General features: G+C 39.5%; 1 protein-coding gene and 1 non-coding gene across 2 annotated transcripts; one reads left to right on the top strand and one right to left on the bottom strand.

Annotated features, from left to right (window-relative positions):
* Positions 1-236: 236 nt before the first annotated feature.
* Trnas-aga (transfer RNA serine (anticodon AGA)) lies at positions 237-309 on the bottom strand. Its single transcript has one exon. It is a non-coding gene; the product is annotated as a tRNA-Ser (tRNA).
* A 14,236-nt stretch (positions 310-14,545) lies between these two features.
* Positions 14,546-21,944, top strand: LOC137976839 (uncharacterized). The gene is made up of 5 exons (XM_068824176.1): positions 14,546-14,717; positions 15,904-15,981; positions 16,737-16,832; positions 20,155-20,253; positions 21,358-21,944. Exons 1-5 carry the CDS (start codon positions 14,546-14,548, stop codon positions 21,942-21,944), a joined length of 1,032 nt encoding a protein of 343 aa, XP_068680277.1.
* Positions 21,945-23,151: the final 1,207 nt, after the last annotated feature.

Here is a 23,151-nt window from a genome sequence, read left to right as displayed (position 1 = left end):
CTAGTCTAATTTAAAGACAAATTAAGATACGTGGGAAGGACCCGGTTTTCATAAGATCAGCTATATATATATATATATATATATATATATATATATATATATATAGTAGATCCCTTGAGCCAACAACATATCACCCCCAGGAGGATCGCATATGGATTCACAGTCCAAGTTGAGGAGAAATTGAGACGAAGTTACAGGAAACTCAACACTGGACAACTTCTGGGGAAAACTGTAATTGCCCTGAGCGGGATTTGAACCCACGTCCCCCTGATCTCTAGTCGGGTGTGATGACCACTACACTATCAGGACAACCATGCTGGCAACATGGCTGATTGATCACTTATTGTGTGGCATTTACGTGGGACTCCCTGAGGGCCAGTTTTTCTATGTGATAACGCTGGATCAACATGTGATTTACAGGCGGACAAGTTCACTGTGCCCTGCAGAGGACACCACAGACGGTCGTGAACACCGTGTCCTCTTCTTTGTGACCTGTGTGATTATTTTGTATATGCCCCAATAAGTTAATTAACAACAAAAGATACAAGGCTGGGGCTACAGCGGAGATTTGCAGATATCATTACAATACCCTGAGTGTTGGTCAGGCCCGGAATTCTACCAACGACCCCCCCCCCCTCTCACGATAATTCAATGCTTAACCAACTGAGCCAGCCAACTGGCTGATTCGATATTACCAAAATGAGCATAATAGACATGAAAGCCGGAGACTGATTTGTCTTAAATATCAAATGAATTTGCTAACCGTGTGAAGCTGTCGTACTTGTAGTAGGGATGGTTATGACTTGTTTCGTGGTTTCTAGTCTTCTTGTGGTCAGCTGGGTTGGTGCCAGAAAGATTGCGTAATAAAATGATAGTTGGACTTAGCATTTCTCTAAATATTTACACCTTAATGAACAAGTTTAACGACCACGGTCGAAGTTAATTAGGCCCGCGTTTCCCTTTTTTTAAAACAAATTTGAAAAATAAAAGGAGCAGTCTAATTTGAGGTATTATCAAGAACGCCAGCACTCGAGGATAAATTTTCATTTTCTCCCCTAAATTAAGTGCCGTTCCGACCAGTGTCATTCTTGAAGGAATATCACACCCTTGCCATATATATAAAAAAGGTTGAAAAAATCTCGACGTGATTACAATAACGCGCATTTATATTTTGATATGACGTTCTCGTTGCCGTCGCCGCTGTCGTTGCTTAAACGCTAATCGTGTTTTTAAATAAAGGATTTTACTTACTTGGGACAGACAAGATTTTTAACATTTGTGAACAAGACTTCAGGGTTGCAGGGATGGCGCTGTGATGAGAATACTCGCCCCCCACCAATGTAACCCGGGATCAATTCCCAGACTCGGTGTCATATTTGAGTTGAGTTGGTTGGTTCTCTACTCTGCACCGAGAGATTTTTCTCCGGGTACTCCGGTTTTCCTCAGGCTCTCGTCAAAAACTATTTAATTTGATTTCCTTTGATTTGTTGATCTCAGTTTACGATGTCCCCAATTAGTGCTCCAGCGCTGGAAGCCTACATCTACATTTACATCCACATCTTCCTGCCCTCGGCAGTCTCTTTTGACTTAAAGCTGTTTCTGTTAAGGTGGCCTCATACACCACCGGCGTTTTTTAATTTTGGAGACATCACTGCCAAGCCGGCCACTTCTGCTGGAGAGAACACTCGCACAAAGGATAGCCACAACACCGAGAACTTCATTCCCTATTCTACTTTAGTGTGTGGGTTCTTCAACGTCCTACAGGGAACTTATGACATGGAAGACATCTGTGAGACGGAGCCTACGGTTATAGTCCTTACCCGAGAAGACTTGAAAGTTCAAACCATTTGCCGATGTAATTACAAAGGCAGCGCTTTCTCTTAAGTTATTTTAAGACCCTGTTGGTCCGGCTGCGGAGTCGAACTCACAACCTCCCGCATGGCAGCCTTATGACCAACCAATTGACCCACCGGTGCGCGGTTTACTAGACACTTAAATAAAGTTCCTTTCCTTATCTTTCAACGGTCAGTCCTGTCCAATGAAACTGAAATTTGTAAGGAGTTGCGCGGTATATGGTGACAACTATGATATTTCATGATGATGGAACACAACCTTACGAGGGCGCCCTTGACCAAACTAACACTTTTAAGTGTTAGTTTGGTCAAGTGTTAGTTGGTTAAGTGTTGGTTAAGTGTTGGTTAAGTGTTAGTTAAGTTGGTTAAGTGTTAGTTTGGCCATCGAAGTGTTAAAACACTTCGATGGCTATACCTGGTTGGTCATTGACGAATGCTTAACTTCACTTTTATTCATTAATATTGCGCAAGTATCAACTTAAAGTTTTCAAATGCACATAAATAGATTATACTGAACAGCAATTTAACAAGCAAGTTTATTATAATCATACAATGATCTCAGTGTTAATGCGTCAGCACTTAGCGGTAGCCAATTGGTTCAAGTGAGTCAAGTTGTGATTTAAAAGTGTAGCATCACGTTTAAACTTAATTATTAGCAACGTAATGTTAATAACGATGTGATTCCCATACATTCTATAAAAGCAATGATGTTGCATCATTGCGACCATGACCTAGATTGACATGAAAAAGTCGTTTCTATATTGACAAATGCCCTGCACTATTTGCTATTCATACCGAAATTATTCTTTGAAACCCAGATACGAGATTACTTCTTGCTAAATGCTGGCTACATTTCACATCTTTTCAGTTGTGCACCCTGGATTTCAGGTAAAACTGAACTAACTGGATAGCGTCTCGGACCATACGGTTTATTTCATGGTTAATTAACAGGAGGTCTTGTAAACCCCACACAATACTGACTGTTGTGAAAGAGAAAGATCTCCTTGTTTGGCGTAACCCAGCGGGACCCTCTCTTTACCGCCTGTCCTCAAGCTCTGCCCCCAAAACCTACATACATCTGAACTGACTGAATTTATGAAGGACGCATAGTTTACGAGTCAGGAATTTTAAAATGTTTTTCCTTCTTTAATTTTCAATTATAACTATCGCAGTATTACGCGGAGAATTTAACAATTCAATTAATACACTGGAAACAATATTTACAACATATGCGGCGAAGGAAAAAGAAACAGAACTACGTGCAAGCATCAGTAACGTTGAAAGTAAACTGATTACAATTCGAGGTTTTTGTGTCATTACCCAGAAAATCGATCTTCCATCTAAAGATCTAGCCCGAGTTGCTCCAAGCATGGTTAGCGCTAACCAGCGTTAAATACCATGGAAACCTATAGGTTGATACCTCTTAACCAACAGTTAACGCTAACCAGGCTTCAAGCAACCGGCACCAGCGCACTTTGTAATGTCTCAAAAAAAATTATTTTCGACAATTCAGTCAAGATATTCTAGCAGTGTGTTTCAGAATTTACTGTTTAGCTCGGTGTAACGAAAGATTTGACCTTCGTTTTTGGTGCGAAATGCAAATTGACCCAGTGAACTCACCGTGAAAGAGATGCACCTCCCTCTCCAGTTAACAAGACACTGGGATTAGTCCCGGGCCAAGACATTCACCACTCGCATGGCGGAGTCCTACGCTACGGTCAGTTGGTAGAGCAAGTTGCATGTTCACCTGCAACTATTGGTAGAAAAAAAATTAAAAATACAATAAATCTATGGAAGGCAAGAGGGCTATCGATTCATGGCACGGTAAACATCATAAAAACACTTCTACTCCCAAAAATGATTTATGCTAGTTCGGTGATATGTACTCCGCCAGATGTCATAAAAGAATTTAACACCCTGGTCTTTCATTTTTTTGTGGAATGGGAAAGACAGAGTTACCCGACTCTTGACGTACGCACCTTATGATCAAGGGGGCCTTAAAATGTTAGATTATGATACTATGATTAAATCCTTAAGACTAAGTTGGTTAAAAAGAATAGTTGAACCAGAATATTCCAATTATTAAAAAATGGATCACTGGATAATGCAATTCGAGAGTTTTGATTGGCTAAGCCATCATGGGTTACGAGCCATTAAACCTTGATCTACAAACACGGCAATCATATGCGTGATTTTTTGGGACTTTTTATTTTTATTGTTGTCTATTTTTCTATATTTTGGGGGCGTTTTTAATAAAACAATTATTCCACTCGCGCTTGTTGGTTGTTGGCGCTACGCGCCTCGTTGGCTATCTATCATCTCATATCCAACGCGCGCTCATGGAATAATTGTTAAATAGCTCGAAGTTCTATTTTGAATAATATTCATATTATATTAATTCGGCATACCATATTATTCCTTATTATATTACATTATATTGTCGTTGCCGTGGCCGAGATCGCGTTTCTTAATCTTCAGTATCGACTTGTCAGAGGCGGTTTTCAATAAACTCTTGAGGTCTGTAGTGCGTTTTTTTCTATCAAAAACTAAACGAAAATTCAGTAAAGAATAGCAGATGTTAAAACGTTTGGCTAAACCTGGGCGGAATTTCACTTGTAAGATCTGATTGGAGCCTTCAATAAAAGATTGGTGAAACACCAAGTTCACTTCCAAGTCAGATAACGCAGTTTGTGAGCATTCATTTCTTGTTCTTCATCGATTTGTTCAAATTTTTCTATCGCAGAAATAATTGGGTAGAGGACGTAATTTTCAGTCCAGAATTAATCCCATTAGGTTTCTATTCATGTGTGAAAGTTGTGTCAGTTGCTTGTAGGTTCGTTTTAGTTATGCTTGGGTGGTAAAGAACGTAATTTAAGTTTATAATCGCGCCAAATCACTGACCAGTGTGAAAGTTAAGTACTTCCTAAAAAGATAAAAAAAATTTCTAAAAATTAACCGTACGTTTTACATATTGCGAAAGTGTGTGGCTTGTGGGCTCGTTTTTAAGCGATATTTGGGAAAAGAACATAATTTGTATTTTTTAATCGTCGGCAAGTCACTGACCAGTGTGAAAGTTGAGTACTTTCTAAAAGGATGTCAAATTTTCCAAAAATAACTTTAAGTTTTATATTGCGTGAAACTGAGTGGCGTTTAGGTTCGTTTTAAGTGTTAACTAACGTAAACGCCTGAAACAATTAACTCAAGAGTTAAAATATCTGTATACAGAATATATACCGTCGGGTAAGCATTTAAGAATATCAACTAATTACTGGGTTGCCTATGGCAAACCAGTTGGAATCTGTGTTTAGTTTCGTGTTTTTTTTATTTTTTTTTTCCGTGTCGGTAAAAGTCTTGCCTGTCACTCCCCTGCTAAGTAGTGGCTTTGTGCATAGAGTCTTGTCTGTGTATTTTGTTAGGTTTGAGGGGGCTGGGGGAATACGTAAATTTCCTTGGTGCACACAGATGAACGTTTAATTATTAAACCCGCAATGGCGTCGAAAGTCGTGGTAACAGGGATGGCGTTTTAGTGGCAAAAATATACCTTTATGAGATCAAGAATGGAACGTCAATTGGAATAACGAAACAGGCGGGGAAAATAAATAACTGGAATCTTAAAAGCGACGAGGGATGGTCTTCGAGAACAATTGCGGTCGGATATGAGAAAGTGTGTGTTGTTTCTAATCTTATTTTATAAACTGTGCTGGTATGTAGAACACTGACAGTAAGTGGGAAATTGAGTATGGGTGTAAAAGGAATCGAATGTCTTGAATGTATCACAGTGTTTACCGAAGTGGCATCTCATTTGTCTGGCAATTTGCATTTAATTTGCAGTCAAGCTGTACAGTTTTCAGGTAAAAAAATAATTCAAAATGTGACAGTGAAGAGTTAATGGAAAGAAAGGTTGTTGTCTATTTTGTGCTTTGGAAAAGGTTCTTTAGGAAAGAGTTCAATCTTGAACTGAAAAATATATTTATTTGCATATCGTATGGTTTGTGAGACAGATTGTTTCTTGTTTGCACGCACGGAATTGGAATAGAAAGGGTTTTTTTTGTCTCCAATAGCAAATATTTTGTTAGTTTCATTAAGTTTCATGCTGGAAAAGGTTTTTGTGAGATGTTTCAACTGTTGTGATTCATTGTGCTGTGTAGTATTCGAGTTTAACTAATTTGCATAAGTGAGTTGAAATTTAATACGCATTAAATAAAGATGACAGGAATTTGTAGGCATGATCGTTCTGGCAAATGATTACAGCTGGCGATCGTTTTTAATTAAGGTCAGAAAAAGATTTCAGTATAGTTACTCTTGTGTAAAATGAAGTTATTGTTAACTTGAGAAAACAACAATAGGGTCGTTTATACGAGAGAAAATAAGCCGCGGCTTACTCTGGACGCGGCGTACATAATACACCAAAGGAACTATTTATACGAGTATAAACTCCCAGGCCAGGATAAGCCGGGGCTTGAGAAAGCTGTGAACGTAGATTTTGCATCATTTATATGGGCTGTTCGCGTTTTATTTTCTCTCGTATAAACGGCCCTTATATTTCTTTAACTTTTTTAAAGAGAGAGATTTCGCGCAAATTTTATTTCAAGCTATTCAGTTGAAATATTATTTCTCGCCATTGGCTTCGTTTGCGTGATCATTTACTGGTGTTGACATTTAGGAGGTAGTTGTTTGGTTCTAAACGAGTAGGAATAAAACGACCAGGAAGGAGTGGGTGTGCGATAGCAACACGAGACAGGAGTCGAGAGATTCTAACGATAGACAGATATTAACTAACCCCTCCTGAAAAAACCGAAGTAAGGCAGGCGTTGGTGGTTTGTGTGAATTTATAGCACTAAGTGGATGGAAGTCGTCATGTTTTGATTGGGCACCTTCAGAGACGTCCTTCTGAGGAAACAAGTTGTTAAAATAGCTAATTGTGATTGGAGAATTTCGATCCTAAGTATAATAAGTATAATAATGCCTTTTATTGACAGGCAAAACCATATGATTGAGCGTGATCATACCAAATATCATTTGTTTGCGCGATCAAGTTGTGGCGAAGCGTGCAGCCCATGACAGTATGTCGTTTATTGAGCATATTGCTTTTTGTTGTATTAAGCTTATTCCTCGGAACGCTCAAACAACTCACTTATGCACACGCCGTTTGCGGTAGACCCACACTAAAAGATGCTGTTGAGCGATTGTTTTGGCCGGGGTTGGTCCGCAAACTGAAAGAAAGTTTATAAGTTGAGAACAAATGTGTACTAAATGAACAAATATGTGAAAATCATGATATGAACTGCACTGAAAACCAAATGCAAAAGGAGGGAAGCACAGAACTGTGAAAGTTTCCTGAAGAAGAAAGTTCCTGATCTTAAAGTTAGTGCTAGCGGTATCGAGCTAGTCGCAGAGATGTACGCCTAGCCGGATGCATTTAGTTAAATTTCTGAAAAAGGTGAATTTTCTGTCTATTTGTATTATCATGGCTTTTTGTTTTCTGCTGTTACTGAATCCCTTTGTATTTGGAGCTGTAACGCTATTTCATGTGCAATTACTTGTATCGTTTGCAAGTAACATTCATTTTGTACTCAACTCTGCAAAGGTTAAAAAAAATTGTAAATGTGACAGGGAAAAATTACTTGAATGAAAGCTTGTTGTCTCTTTTGTGCTTTATTATTTACGGTCAAGGTTCTTTCGAAAAGGGTTGAATGTGAACTGTCAGAAATTTATTTAATTGCATATGCTTTGTGATTGTGTGTTTGGCTTCCACGCACGCAACTGAAATAGGAAGGGTTTCTTGCCTCTTATAGCAAATATGTTGCTTGTTTCAATAAATGTTTCGGTGGAAAATATTTCTGTGAAATTTCCAGCTTTTGTAAATTTTCGAGCTTAGCAAATTTGCATACATGTGTGGAAATGTGATACGGGGAGAATTTTTGTGGTAACGCATAAGTCACGAAAATAAACAGGTCTGTTGGAAGCGTGCTTGAGTTTCAACAAAGTGATCCCCAAAATCGGCAAAAGATTGTGACGCTGATGAATAATAAAGTAGCTGCTATTACCAAAACGATGGAATTACCTGGTGATAAATAACCTTGTCTTGGAGAGTAAATTTTTGATTTTCCAGAAACAATGGTCAACCTCTGAGAGTTGGGCGATTGTGATCTTTGTGTTGAATTCGCACATTTCTTGTCAAAATTTATAACAATCGAAAGAAAAAGAAAACTAACAAAAACAAAAACCCGGTAGCCTGCGAGCAGGCTCTCTCTCCTCGGTGGGAGAGAAGGAGAGCCTCTCATTCTACCCCCAACCCCAGTCCCTCGGAGGGCCTGCTCGCAGGCTAAAACCCGGTAGCTTGGCATCATTTGACACAGTTGCTTCACTGTTTCGCGAGTAAACATGCCGCGGTGAAATAACGCGGTAACTTGATCAGAGCACCCGCTGAATTCGATGTGCGATTTACTCGGTGCGGCCAAACTTGTATAATTACAACAAAACAACTAAAATCTCCCAAACTGTTTTTTGCTGATGGTAACTTTTTATATTCGTGGTTCAAAATTAATGTTGTTTTCATGTCGTAGATTTTGTTACCGATGGCAAAATATTTTATTCTCGATCGACCGTCCTGAAACTTTCTTCTGCTCTTCTTAAAAATTGTGTATCCATATTTATTTACTTTTACATCAATATTTGTTTTGCATAAAGTAAGCTAACAAAATCTGTATCTTGCTTGGTTCGCAGTTGATAGCATTAAAATAGAATTTTCGGTCCAGTACTAATTATGCTTCTGATACTGAGTGGTATATTTCTTACTAACCCCGCCGAATAGGATTAACGTCAGCTTTCAACTTTTGTTTCCAAAGCTGTTAGATGCTGTCAGTGCACGCTTACACTTGTGGTGGAAAGAAGTTGCATGATCAACATGTCAGCCCAGAAGCCAATGTTTCTCGATTCCCTTTTATTTTCTTCAATCTCTCTGGGTTCAGTACTTTGCTAGTAAGCACATGTCTTCTCAAGGGGCTATTTATCTAAGACTTCTACCATGGCGCTACAATGATAGACAATACCAAAACAATATCGTGTACTGTTAGACCTACATATTACGCAAAGACAACTGTCAACATGTCATCCCAGAAGACTCAATTTTTCTGGGCTCAGTACTTTGCTAGTAACCACATGTCTTCTCAGGCTATTTACCCAAGACTTCTACCAACACACAGCTTACTTGACATTATGGAATAAATCGCTGTGTTACTTCACTACCACACGTAAGCAATGCGTGTCAATTTTTTTTAAAGAGGACAGGAATTTCTTCTTTCTGACAAATGATTGATTAATAGGCCGGTAGCCAGGTTTTTAACCTCAGAAAAGCATCTGTTTCGTCGTACGAACGTGTGAGGACCTGTAAGCCAAAGATCCTCTGCTGATATGGCTCTGGGTGACCCCCCCCCCCCCCCCCCCCCCCCCGCCCCCTCAACTGGAAAAAAATGCGTGGAACGCTGCACGCACCACAGGCAACCCAGTGTACCCTCACGGAGGGTCTAGTTAATTTTGAATCATTTGTGGGTAAATTCTTTTGTGAAGTATGCACTCACTTTTGCAAATAGTGCAATTCACGTCGAAGGACTAGCAAGGCTCATAAACTGTGGCTAAAGTGGCAGACGTGACATCCTGAAAAGCTTCAGCGTCTCCTCAAAAAGCGAAACGCCAATATCTGCTCAAAAGTTTCTAACCACCAGTATCATATCAAAACGTAGGATTTTTAGGGTTCTTTATGTAACACTTTCCTTGAGAGAATTCGATTGAATATAATTGCTCAGGGCCCGGTTGTTCAAAAGCCGATTCACTTAATCCACGATTAGCGCAAACGTTTGTTTCATGTTTTCAATTTTTTCGTGATAGTTTCTTTAATTTGCTTATTTTTGTTTTTTAAGATTCACGTCTTCTAATGTAAAGTTTTGCTGAATATCAGCATTGAACAGCATTTGGGAGTACAGGGAAATAAACTCGTTGGTTATTTTTTTATCTGGGATTAGCGTTAATCGGTATTTGAACAACCGGGCAAAGCAGATGATTACAAAGATCAGTGCGCGTGTGCAGATCATTGTTTTTGGATTCATCGACTTCGTTGGAGGGACCATGGTTGCTTGTTGAACCAAGGGCGTCGCGGAAGATATTCTGGCCAGGAAACAAATAGAATTAAAAGTTAATAAGACTCGAAAATGTAATTTTTTAAAGACTGTTTAAAGTTGAAAAGGCTTAGACTCTTCAAAGATTCTTCAAGATTATTCCAAAGTACATGTATAGCTCCATTAAAGCGAATATTAAATTTACCATAGTTTTTACTCACGGAAGGAACACAAAATTTGGATCTGGAGACCAGCGTATTTTTTCATACTTTTTTCTTGAAGGGGTAAAGAAAATACTTTAAATTTAAATGAAATTTAGACATGATACATCTTAAATATTATATAACGTAAAGGAATTTCAAAGTTTAAATCTCTGAACAAAGGAGAAGTATGATCAAATCTCTGAACAGAGGAGAAGTATAATCATTATACTGGGAAAAGGTCCTGATTCTAATTGCCTTTTTCTGCAATACAAATAAAGTATCTACCAGCTACGTAAGTATTGCCGCACATATGGTAACACCGTATATAAGGAGAGAGTAAATAAGAGAAATACAGGATATTACATGGCCTCACGGAGATACGAAATTTCTCTTCATTCGTGTGTTGAAAAATATTTCACTCGTTCGCTGCGCTCATTCGTGAAATATTTTTCAACAAGAAAGAGAAATTTCGTATCTCCAAGCAGCCACGTAATATTCTATTTATTATATAAACACCAGTAAAATACTAAACCACTTCACGAAAGGCATGGAAAGGTGCGTTTTTACATGTAACCATAGCAACTGTGATCTTTTCACTGGTGAAGATAACACGAAATATTTTTTTCTGAAGCATCTCAGCGGGCCGGGAAACCATTTTGACTACGTCGTGACGACACGTTGGATTTTACCTCTTAAAATGCAAATTTTCGCTCACGAAAGTTCACTTGGTATTTCATTGGCGTTTATATAATAAAAATACATCTTTTAAAATGGCAAGAAAAAAGTAATGACGCAACTTAGCTAGGATCCCAATGCCCCTCCCGATTGTGTTGCTTGTAGCTGATGAATGTGTATGCTGAGCATTGTTTTCGAGTATACATTTCTTATTCACCATCGATTTGTTCAACTTTTTGTGTCGCAGATATAATTGGGTAAAGAACGCAATTTGCAGTTTGTAATCCTGCCAAATCACTGACCAGTATGAAAGTTGAGCACTTTCTAAAAAGATGCCGAATTTTCCAAAACTAATCCTAAAGGCCATGTTACACGAAGCAATTTTTCTTGCAACTTGCAAGGCAACAATGACGGATAATAAACCGTTCAAGTTGCAGAGGAGGTGTCACACGTTTGCAACTCTTTTCGCAACTTGCAAAGCATACAATAACAAACAAGATGGTGGACGCCATCTTGAAATCTCCGGCGAGTGAAAGATGAGCTCTGATTGGCCCATTCTTACAAAATTGCGTTGCAAGTTGCTGAGGGGATGTTACACGCAAGCAACTTGTCTCGCAACGTTACGAAAAGTAGAGGGTCGTTAAATGTTTCTTGCAACTCGCAACGCAAAAATAGCAGTTGGAGTATGGGGTGTTACACGTGAAAATTGCTTCGTGTAACATGGCCTTAAGTTAGTTTTACTGTGCGCAAGTGGGTGGCTTGCTTCTGTGTTCGTTTTAAGTAATGTTTGGGTTTATAATCGTCGGCAAGTCATTGACCGTTGAGAGAGTTGAGTACTTTCTAAGTACTTTCTAAATTTGCAAATTCAGCTTTTAGAATCCCTGTACGGTGGTCAATTTACATTATCAACTCCGTTGATAAAACCAAATTTTTGTGTACTTCTTCCCCAGCGACGCAGCACCACAGTTTCTTTAGAAACTAACCCCTTTATTCATTTGTTGTTTAACCGCTGCGACCACTAACCTTGTGTTCTAGTCTACTATAAAAACTACACACAACCCATAATCCCTCGAATCGCTCTGATGAAAGCCTAACGCTCGAAACGCTTAGAATCCTTGTGCGGTGGTCAATTTACATTATCAACTCCGTTGATAAAACCAAATTTTTGTGTACTTTCTTTTTTTGTATTGCGTGACAGTGACTTGCTTGAAGGTTCGTTTTAAGTTATGCTTGGGTAAAGAACGTAATTTGCAGTTTATAATCGTGCCAAATCACTGAACAGTGTGAAAGCTGAGTACTTTCTAAAAAAGATGTCAAATTTTCCAAAATTAATCTTAAGTTTTATATTATGTGAAAGTGAGTGGCTTGTTGGTTCGTTTTAATTGTTAATTAACGTAAGCGCCTGAAAAGATTTAACTCGTGAGTTCAAATATCCGTATACAGAATATGTACCTTCTTGTAAGCATCTAAATATATCGCTTCGATTAAAGCACGAGAAGCATTTTTTTCGTTTTCCGTAACCCTGCACTCGCTTTAAGTTGTTGCCTTGAATTTGCAAATTCACGATCTCGCAAAATACTGTAATTTCCGCCACAGTTTTTTTAAGTGACGGTACAGCGAGCAATGAATGACAGCCAAACTTTCTGCTTCCTATTCGTGACCGTCCTTTTTTCTAATTTCAGTAAAAAAAACAGCAAATAACTGAATGTGGGTCATGACGAGAGATATCTTCGAACTTTCTAGCTTCGTTACGCTGCACCTTCCACTCTGAAAACATTCAGCCAAGTTTTTGTACTCTTGGAGCTGTTTTAGTTTTGGTTTTTGCCTCTCAGGTTGGCAAGCTCTTCTTCCGGAAACGTAGGAAATCTCCCATTTGCGGTGATATCGATGAAAAAGTCCTGAGAAATGGAAAAATTTGGCAAATTCCGCCATTGTCAAATACTACAAACAGAGACAACAGCGCTGACGCTATGCTTTGTGCTGATTGGCTAGTTTCTATGACCTATTGTATTTTGTGGGATTTGATTGGCTTAAACAAACTGTCCTATATTTTCGAAATTGGACAGTTTGCCTGTTTTTAAAGGAAAACCCTAACTGAAACGATCCGAATAATAGCTATGCTGATAATTGCGGATTAACTACCAGCTACATAATTAGGTGGGAAAAAAATAACCGTGCGCACTTGTATCAAGGAAATGGTGGCAGATTTTTTCGCAAAATAAACAAAAATTTGCCCAGTACATACGGGCCCTTAGTATGGTAGTGAACCTGTGTCTCGGAATGTAACTCTTCATCGAATTATTCTTTGATCTCGACTATTTATAAACAATTAGGCCCGTAGTCTGCAAGGGCTACGGGTCAATAGCCCATGAGGCGAAGCCAAATGGGCTATTATTGACCCGTGGCCATTGAGGGCGAAGGGTCTAATTGTTTTAGTATCCCCCAACTAGTCGGACAGAAAAGGCAATAATAAGGTTAGCAAATGCAAGTCGAAAATATATTTCTTTGGGAATAAAACGAAAGAAAGGGTCACGCTTTTCGCTACTCTATGACTATTACTAATAGTCCTCTAGTAGCGTAGCCAATCAAAATGCAGCAGTTGCATTAGTCCACTAGTTGGGTGATACTAATCTTATTTATTTCCATTTGTGCTGTTTTGTTTCACGTTTAATTTTCGTTCAATTTCATATGCTCGAAAGGGCCCTTATTGAAACTTTCACGACTGGCACGTTGAGTAATGCGCCGGCCGAAAAGTTTATAGTGTAGACCGTAGTTGGAAGTTAGTCCCAATTTGATCACTCACAAAATGAAGAACATTGAAAAGAATAAAAATGAATTAATTTTTCATTTAAAGTTCCTACTGATAGCGAAGATAGATGATGGCTTTGTATATTTTAAGATTTTAGAAATTTATATTCTATTCATTTATCTACTTTTTGAAATTTTCTGCACACTCAGTAACTTAATATTTCTATTATTGCAAATCATTTATGGCCGAAACCAGCAGTTCCACATCAGCCTATGGCTGCCCTAATATTTGTCCTGCTTTGTCAAATAAAAGTGGCTTACTTTTCTGTTTTGGATCTTATTTAAAGAGTTTTTGTCACATCTTATCTTGGTTATTTTCCATACTAGGCTTTAAAAGCATTGAACTTGCATAATCAACGAAATAATAATAATTAATAAAACGAAAACTTGCCAGAAAGTGCACGTGCTGCAATTTCCTTTATGCACTGGCATTTAGTAAGGTCTGTTTTAAGTTCACTAGTACTTGTATACTAAGGAGAGTGAAATGCTAAAATTTTACAAATAAATATTGATAGTTATTGACTAAGTTTGCCCTTTTCTGGGCCTCGTATTTTTCTTTTCTACTTTTTTTTAAATGTAAATTTAAAAATATCTGGAATCGCTAATATTAAATAGAAATCTATTTAAACACCCACATCTATTTAATTCCCCGTCAGTTTTACGGACTTGACCGAAGGCAGAGATTACAATATTGATGAACACTTAAACCCTTCATGTTTAATGACGTTCACTAGTAAAACAATTTAAAACACCAACGAATACTCAAGCACTGGGTCCTCAGTGATGAGTATTTTGGGAGTTCGCTCAATATAAGCAAGAAACGAACTGGATAAAAGGGAGTTTTCATTCCGTAAGGCTAGGTAAGCGATTCCTGGCGATCTAGCTTTCCAAGATGGTGAGAGTAACTTTTATCATCGTTTTGTTCCTGGCTACGTTTCCTCTTTTGGCGATAAGTGCAGAAAGCGAGAAGATATCTCCCCTCGAAGAATTAACAATCGAAAACGATGAACAAGCCTACGACGACGAGCTTTCTTTTGACCGGTTAACAGAAGAACTGAAAGATGGTAAAGGATGAAATAATTTCTGATTTACTTGCTCTTTGCAAACAGGAGTCCGTTTCTCGAAAAGTCCCGAAAACTTTTGGGGCCCAAAACTGCCATCCACTTGTTTTGGAAAGCTGGTCTTTTTAACAATAGATTTTAGATAGCAAAAAGCAAAACGATTGTGGAGATTCATGACTTAAACACCTCTCCGTTCTTGAGACAAAGAGAGAATTGTGACATTCGAATAAGGCCTGGGGCCCGTTTGTCGAACGTCCCAAAACTTTACGGGCCATTTTCGGGTGTCACAATTCCCTTTGTATCTAAAGAACGGAGAGGGTTTAATTCGTCAAACTTCACAGACATGTTTCTCTTATTTAGCTTGAAAACATGTTGAAAGATCGCCTTTCCAAAGCAAGCGGTTGGCAGTTTTACAAATGGCTTTTAGGGTCCGAAACGTTTTCGGGACTTTCGAGAAACGGGCACATGGAAACTTTCGGGATTTGCCGAAAAACGGACCCCATCATACTTAATTACCTCGTTGTTCCTGAGCATAATCGCCATTTTTAAGTGGCTAATGTTTAGCTAACTTTTAATTTGTGGGTTTTCCCCGCTTATGCCTCCGAGACCATTCTGATATGAAATAGAAAACTGGAAGATAAAATTAGGCAAACTGAACTGCGATCTACAAGCTCGTCCAATTTAAGCTCTGAGCTAAACAGGACGCTAACGCTGACACTGCCTCTACGAGCTAGTTTTAAGGGCGTCGTCGAACGAAATTTTAAGATTACAAGTGGTGATTATTCAAGGCATTCGCGGTATAACCGAGCCATTTGTCCATATTTCAGTTTTCGCCTAGGTTAGGATGTATCAACAAAAATAAGAGTAGTTCTTGAAATTACAATATGTCAGGTTCTTTCCAATATTATATTTTTGCATTCCGAAATCATTATCTCACCTTTACTTTAGAAAGCCTTCATGAATCTCAGTGTTATACGTTTCCCATCAACTCTTGTCAGTATTCATGTAGGGGTTCACATTTCTTTGTAATCTTGTTTCTGACATTGCTGGAGGAATCGACATCTACCTGGGTAAAGTCGCTGAAATAAAATAACCATTAAGCAACAAATTTTAAATTTTAAATTGTAAATTGCAATCTCTTAACCCCAGACAAAACCAGCTCTCACATTAACATTTTTATTTTGCTCAGAATCCATGGAAGACGACGAAAATTTGCTTGAAGGAAAAGAAGACGCTGCGGAGATGGAAAGCAATGATAATGATGAAGGTAACAGATATCCTTTAATAATTTTTTCGTAATGATAATAATAATAAACATATATTGGGCGAGGTTGAGCAAAGTATTAATCTGCAAGACACTGACAAATCACTATATTTTGCTATAAGCGAGTTCAATAATTGTTTTATCATTCGATGGCTGAGTTTGTTTTTTACAACTCCCAGCAATTAAATCACTTTCTGAAAGCTCAGGAAAGCGAACTGCCATTTTCACACAAGAGCGCAGGCTTCAATTACGCATGAGCAGTTTATTATTTGCAGCAAAACACCTATTTGTGGGCAGTTATTTGCAGGTCACGTGCTGCACTCTCGGCCAATGAAAAGAAAGGAAAAGTACATCGAATGAAAATGAAATTTATTTAATTGTTGAGTATATTTAGTGCTGAGGCTCTATTTGGGGACACCGCTGTACAGAATCGAATCAACACATCAAATCATAAGTTGGTTTTTTTGAGGGAGTAGAGGGGCAAGCCGGAATAACTGGAGAAAAACCTCTCGGAGAAGAGTGGAGAACCAACAAATTCATCCCACATGTGACACTGCGTCTGAGCCGATGAATTGATCCCAGGTCAATGTTGGGAGACCAGCGCATTACTTGCGATGAAAGAAATATCAAATTATGTCAGTGCTAGTCACTCTTCAGATGCGGCAAAAATAGTTCTTCCTTTGATAATTAACTAAATGTCCTGCTATTGTCAAGAAAGAGTTTGAAATTACTAATCCCGAAGTCATTTTTGCGCTCAGCTTTCAGCGAAGACCCGGAAAATGACATTGTCCCGGATGGAGAGGAAGATGAAGACAGCGAGGATATGGATGAAGAAGACACCTATGAAAACGAAGGTATAACTCTTTTGATACATTTTGGGGTGAAGGCCGGGGTGCGGGGCGTACTCCACAGATGATTGGGTAGGGAGATGCGGCCCGGCCGCTCAAACCCTGACCCTGTTTAAGACATAATTCTCCGATTTCCCTATCCTGTTTAAGACAGAAATCAGAGTTTTCAGACCTTATTTGATACCCCATTCGCACCAACAAGACATGTTTAATTAAACTGAGTTTAACAAAATGAAAATCAGTCACAGAAAAATGAAGGACTGGCTTTTACTTGAGATTCAGGTGATTTTCAATACATGCTTTGATCTGTGCTAAATTAGTAGTGAGCAAAAATCAGTATACATAATTTAAAAAGAAAACACTTTGAAACCGTGTTTAACTAAACATGTTCAAAGCATGGTTAAGCTTTGGTGTGAACGGAGCAAAAGGCATTTAACCCAAAATCATACCCTGTTGAAGACTAGCATGAAATAATGATACATTTCTGTAGTTTCGTAGTGTAGGTCAGTTGTATTGAAGACAGTCACCTGAAACTCTATCACAAATAAACAGCCACAACGTTTTGTAGTTACTACTTATCTTTTTCGTAGTGTAATACTGAAACTGTAACGAAGCTGTAATTATCAAAGTCAAGGGAAGCCCACCAATAACTGGTGGTTTGTGGCCAGACATTGAGCTTATCCTGTTTAAGCCATTAGGTCAAAGTATCTGGCTTCAAAGGAAGACGCTATGACAAAAAATGTTAACATCCTTCTATCAACAAATCAAATAAATTGTCTTTCATATATGCATGGTCTCCTCATACCTGGACCCTGCGAGCAGAGCCTCTCTAAAGCCCACCAGAGGGTGAGTAAGACAGGCTCTGCAGAAATCGTGTCAAGTCTTTTAAGTCGCCGCAGCCCGAGTTTCTGGGCTAGTAACTCCCGCCAAACCGGTGCAGGCAGCCTGCGCATCATATTTTTGGCAACGCGAAGGTCAAAATCGAGCCAGTACGAAAATCAATATGGCGTATTGGGGTGCGATCGAGGCTTGGCCTGGGTTTGACATTGTCTCCAAGCAACGGCTTGCGCATACTCAATAAAGACCTTACACGATTTCTGCAGAGTCCTTTCTTTCTCGTCGAGTTAAGAAAGGCTCTGCTGGCAAGGTGCATATCTGCATCCTCTACTGCAGAATCACCATAAGCTCACAAAAGGGACCAACGCCTTGCGTGAAAACTCAATTGGTACGCCACTGTACCGGTATCACTGAGGTCATGGCTTCAAATCTCGTTCGAGCCTTAATTCTTCAGGCCTTCCTGCCGTTTATAATTGCGATGATCAAAACTCTTAAGATATCTACAGTTCGGAAGGGAGAACTAGTTAATCCTCGCACTTAGAGCGGTTTTCAAATGAGTGTCGTAAAATCAAAACCAAAGTAATTACTTTGACCAATCAAAAAGGACAGAGACAATCCAGTAAAACAATCAAAACCTCGAAGTAATTACACGTAGCCGACACAAAGCGCGGGAAAATGTGCACGCGCGAGCCATGATTGGTTTTGGTTTCACTTCTGATTGTTTGAAAATTAGTGCGAGAACTTTGAACCAATCACTGAGTGAAGTAATTATAAACCAAAGCAATTCGCTAATTACTTTCGACACTCAATTGAAAACCACTCTCTCTATCAGGACAATTTCAGTTAAGTGTTTCTCTTTTAATCACCAGTAAACATCCAGGGGGATTCAACGGGATTTGAACCCATGACTCCTCTGCAATGCCAGTGCAATGTTCTAACAACTGAGCTATGAAGCCACCCAGCCACCGATTTCATCATAGTTAATCGAGGGACTGGTTATGAAACCTTAGAACCTTCAAAAGCGAGAACGCGAGAACACTGTTGTCGCAATCGATGTTGAATTGACCGTGACCCTGCATAATCTTTTGTTTTCGCTTTGCACGGGTTTGTAAATTAGTTGCGCATAATTTAATCAAAGGATTTGAGTGGTTATCGTTTGGAGAAAAGGGGTGTTTTGAGCAAGGTAAGTAAAAGTCTCTGCTTACGAGCCAGAAGGCTCATCAGGCCGGCGCTTATCTCCGGTTTCTGTAGCATGAAGCGACTAGGAGTATTTATGCTCCCCCCCTGGATGGGATGCTAGTCCATCGCAGGGTTACCCCCAGCATTACGCCGGTACCCATTTATACACCTGGGTGGAGAGAGGCACCGTGAGAGTAAAGTGTCTTGCCCAAGAACACAACACAATGTCCCCGGCCAGGCCCCGTAACCAGACTACTCGATCCGGTCTCGAGCACACTAACCATGAGGCCACCGCGACTCCCACGGGCAAGCAAGGGCAAGGCCAAAAATACGGACAAAAACATGAAACAAAGGAATTTGCTGACTTTCATAACCATCTCCATGCATTAACTATGATTTCATCAAAAAATACAACAGTCTCAGTGTCACCCACTTTTTAATAAACAGACGATAAGCCTCCACACTGAGTAACGTTGATTCCAATTTTACGAGGACAAATCCCCTCTCTGTATTACTGATATTCACTTTAGAGGATAAAGATATCGGAAGAAGTAAAAAATTCTACTCTTTACATAGTAGTAATTTAGATATTATCTAAATATTTGTAACAAAATACTACTTCCGATACAGCGACATTTACATTGCTGAGTATCTTTTCTCCATTAGAGATTATTAGTTTAAAAATCTGGGAGACACTACTAAATTATCTTCCGGTTGCCGTCCGCGTCTAAGCTCCCTAGAACCTTAAACAGCTGTCAAGTTTATTGGAAAATGAAACTCTTATTATTAAATGAGGAATGATGACGAGAATATTCTCGGAAAAAATCAGAGTGCTTGCTATAACATTAGTCGAACGTAAGACTTAGCTGCTATACCACTGAATGTGTGGGAGACATATGGAAGCTAGACCATTAAAGTTAGGGATAACATACTAATAGACCTTATTCACGATAGCCGCCATGTTGGATTTGCCTTTATCATGCAAATTAGCTACACACCTCTGAGGGAGCAAACAACACTATTTCGAGAGATTATAACGAACATCTTAGTCACGCAGATGACTTGTTTCACGCTCATTGAATGTTTATCACCTAAGGAGTAAAATAGAATGCTTACACAAGTTACTTCGATGTTTTTTTAGCGAAAATTGAGCAGATAACGAAGTAGAAAGTCAAAATGTCGGAGGCAATCAAAAGATATAAAATTATTGTAAAAGGTACAATTTGAAAACCAGCATGGCGGCTATCGTGAATAAGGGCTATTATACCCTTTTCAGTTTGAGTTGTTACAACAAGATGATTATTTTATTCAGAGTCCAGTGAAGATCAGGAAGATTATGCAGCTGAATCGATTGAAACGAATGAAGACAGTGTTAACCAAGAGAACAACACTTTGTTGACAGACAAACAAGGTAATAACTGGATCAAAAAATTTCTAAACAACCCTCTCAGGTCCATAAAATTCCCTATGATGATGAGGTCACGACAGTGAAGTATTTCATCTGCTAATATTCGATCCCTATGTAGTCTTCGTGTCGATTTACGGTATCCAACTCGACCAATACTGCTCTGCAAATTTAATATAGTCTTTAGTTAATTCCAAATGCGAATATCGTTCACTCCATTTCGGCTAGATTCTAGAAAACTCCGGCGTTCACTTTTAGGAGTTATTCAAAGTTCCAGGGAGGCGGAGTGTTGTATATATTGGGGGGGCTAACACGCAAGCCCTGGAGACGCTAAATTGTAAGGGGTGTTCTGAGGGAATTCTCCGCCAGAAAATTTTGTTTTAAATATTTGAAGCTCGAAATGCTACTTTCAGCATTCTCGACGAGATATCCAAAAAATAAACGTGGGTCACCCCCCCCCCCCCCCCCGCCACCTCCCAAATCCGCCGTTTCTGTCCCCGGAGACCGCAGTCACTTAACGATAAGAATTTTGTCAGTGATTTGAACAGCTTGGACATTGACGTCTTCGTAAAACTAACCAAACCCCGGTGTGAATTATTGAAAACTTCCAAATTGAGAACGACCTCTACAGAATCTATTGCTCGTTTTTTAAGCCACGCGTGCATTTAAATTTAAGAAAAGGCAATGACAACACCAAAAAGCAGTGATATCATTGATTAAAAAAAGAAAAATGATCGTTCTGCACGTGTGGCACGCATTTCTGGAAAAATTGTGAAATCAGTTAAGGTAGCTCAAACTTATATTTTAAAGTGACGTTTCCGTCGCCGTAGCCGTCGTAGTTGCTTATACTTCCTTACTACGTGACTCCGCACCGTGGTGGTATTCTTTTTAAGTCCTGAAACTTGGCAATGAACGAGTATTCTAGAATTACTGACACATAAGTAATACCCATCACTTTAAAGAGCTTTCTTGCGCTTTCAATGACCGCACTGTTTTGCACATCAATCTCGGCTTTTTTTTTTTTTTTTTCATGAAAGCCCGACTGTAATCGGCAAGTGATACCTATATATCATGATTACCTAGCCTGACTGCCTTCTTTTTAACCCGTAGGTGGAAATACCACTCTCGCTTCAGCGGCCCTTGGGATATGTGGAAGCGGTCTATACGATCCCATCAATCAACGCTGCTGCGCTGGAAGGATTCCTTACAGTCATTCATTATACGTTTGCTGTTATGGTCGCATTGTGTTAAAGACATTTGCACCTACCCAATGTTTGCAAAAATTTAGATGCGGAAGTTCCTTTTACAGTCCTCGTTTTCAGAAGTGCTGTTTTGGTCAGGTAGTGCCCATTCACTATCGATGCCGACGACGTCGGTGTAATCGGGTTCCATATGTGTTACACACCCAAAAATGCTGTCACGGTCGAGTTATTCCCAGGGGCATGCCCTGCACTCCATTTCCCATACATTTCCGGTGTGGTGGCCTTCCATACAATTCTCGGGTTCACAAATGCTGTTACGGTCAAATTTTGCGCATCAAAGATAGATGCACCAAGAAGCCGTGCGGACTCTCGTTCTACGTTCCGCGCACCCAAAGATGCTGTCACAATCGTGTATCTCCCAGAAAAGTGCCATGCCCACGAATTCCCCAGTTCCAGTGTGGTGGCCTCTTTTTTGACCCACGGAAACGTCGATGATGCTTCGGCCAGATAATTCGTCGTCGTGCCCGTTGTACCAGTCTTCGTTGCGGAAATTCTTTCTATGTTCCACGCACTCAACGATGCTGTAACAACCGAGCCATTCCAAGGAGTGTGCCATGCTTCAGAAACTCAGCCTCCGTCATATGTGGTGGTTTACCACCTACCTAATGTTTGCAAAAATTTAGATGCGGAAGTTCCTTTTACAGTCCTCGTTTTCAGAAGTGCTGTTTTGGTCAGGTAGTGCCCATTCGCTATCGATGCCGACGACGTCGGTGTAATCGGGTTCCATATGTGTTACACACCCAAAAATGCTGTCACGGTCGAGTTATTCCCAGGGGCATGCCCTGCACTCCATTTCCCATACATTTCCGGTGCGGTGGCCTTCCATACAATTCTCGGGTTCACAAATGCTGTTACGGTCAAATTTTACGCATCAAAGATAGATGCACCAAGAAGCGCTGCGGACTCTCGTTCTATGTTCCGCGCACCCAAAGATGCTGTCACAATCGTGTATCTCCCAGAAAGGTGCCATGCCCACGAATTCCCCAGTTCCAGTGTGGTGGCCTCTTTTTTGACCCACGGAAACGTCGATGTTGCTTTGGCCAGATAATTCGTCGTCGTTCCCGTTGTACCAGTCTTCCTTGCGGAAATTCTTTCTATGTTCCACGCACTCAACGATGCTGTAACCACCGAGCCATTCCAAGGAGTGTGCCATGCTTCAGAAACTCAGCCTCCGGCATATATGGTGGTTTACAATACAACCGTCGGATAAAAGAAAGAACGGGTTAAGAATCATCGTTATGCCAGTAGAACAAGCCCCAAAGTTTTAGTAGAAGTTTACTGTGTTAACTAAACCAACAGACTGAGATTATTGTAAGTGAAATTATGACAGTAAGCTTAGATCTATAGTAAAATGCTAGTTTTACCCGTTATTTTGATACTTCGTTTCTTTTATAACTTCAAAAGGCAGTGTTGCTTCAGTGGCGATCAAAATGATAGACCTATATTTCAGTTGCTAAAAATCATGTTTCATTTAGTTCTTTGAAACTGTTTTTGTTGTATGAGTGTAAGCCAGCTTCGAAAGAAAAGATGACCCTTAACATCAGGCTTTTACCGTGATAATAGAAAAGAGACGTGACATTTGCAGCATTCAAAGATCACAAAATAGAAGGGAAACGACGGATGATTTTTTTTCCTTTTCTTC

This window comes from Montipora foliosa, chromosome 11 (assembly GCF_036669935.1).
Source record: "Montipora foliosa isolate CH-2021 chromosome 11, ASM3666993v2, whole genome shotgun sequence".
In the NCBI taxonomy this organism is placed as follows: domain Eukaryota; kingdom Metazoa; phylum Cnidaria; class Anthozoa; order Scleractinia; family Acroporidae; genus Montipora; species Montipora foliosa.
This window is presented reverse-complemented; position numbering and strand designations above follow the sequence as displayed.

Coding starts and splice junctions, on each gene's coding strand:
- LOC137976839 (XM_068824176.1), top strand. CDS start 14,546: ATGGTGAGAGTAACTTTTATCATCGTTTTGTTCCTGGCTACGTTTCCT. Junction 14,718..15,903: donor AACAGAAGAACTGAAAGATG/GTAAAGGATGAA, acceptor TATTTTGCTCAG/AATCCATGGAAGACGACGAA. Junction 16,833..20,154: donor AGACACCTATGAAAACGAAG/GTATAACTCTTT, acceptor TATTTTATTCAG/AGTCCAGTGAAGATCAGGAA.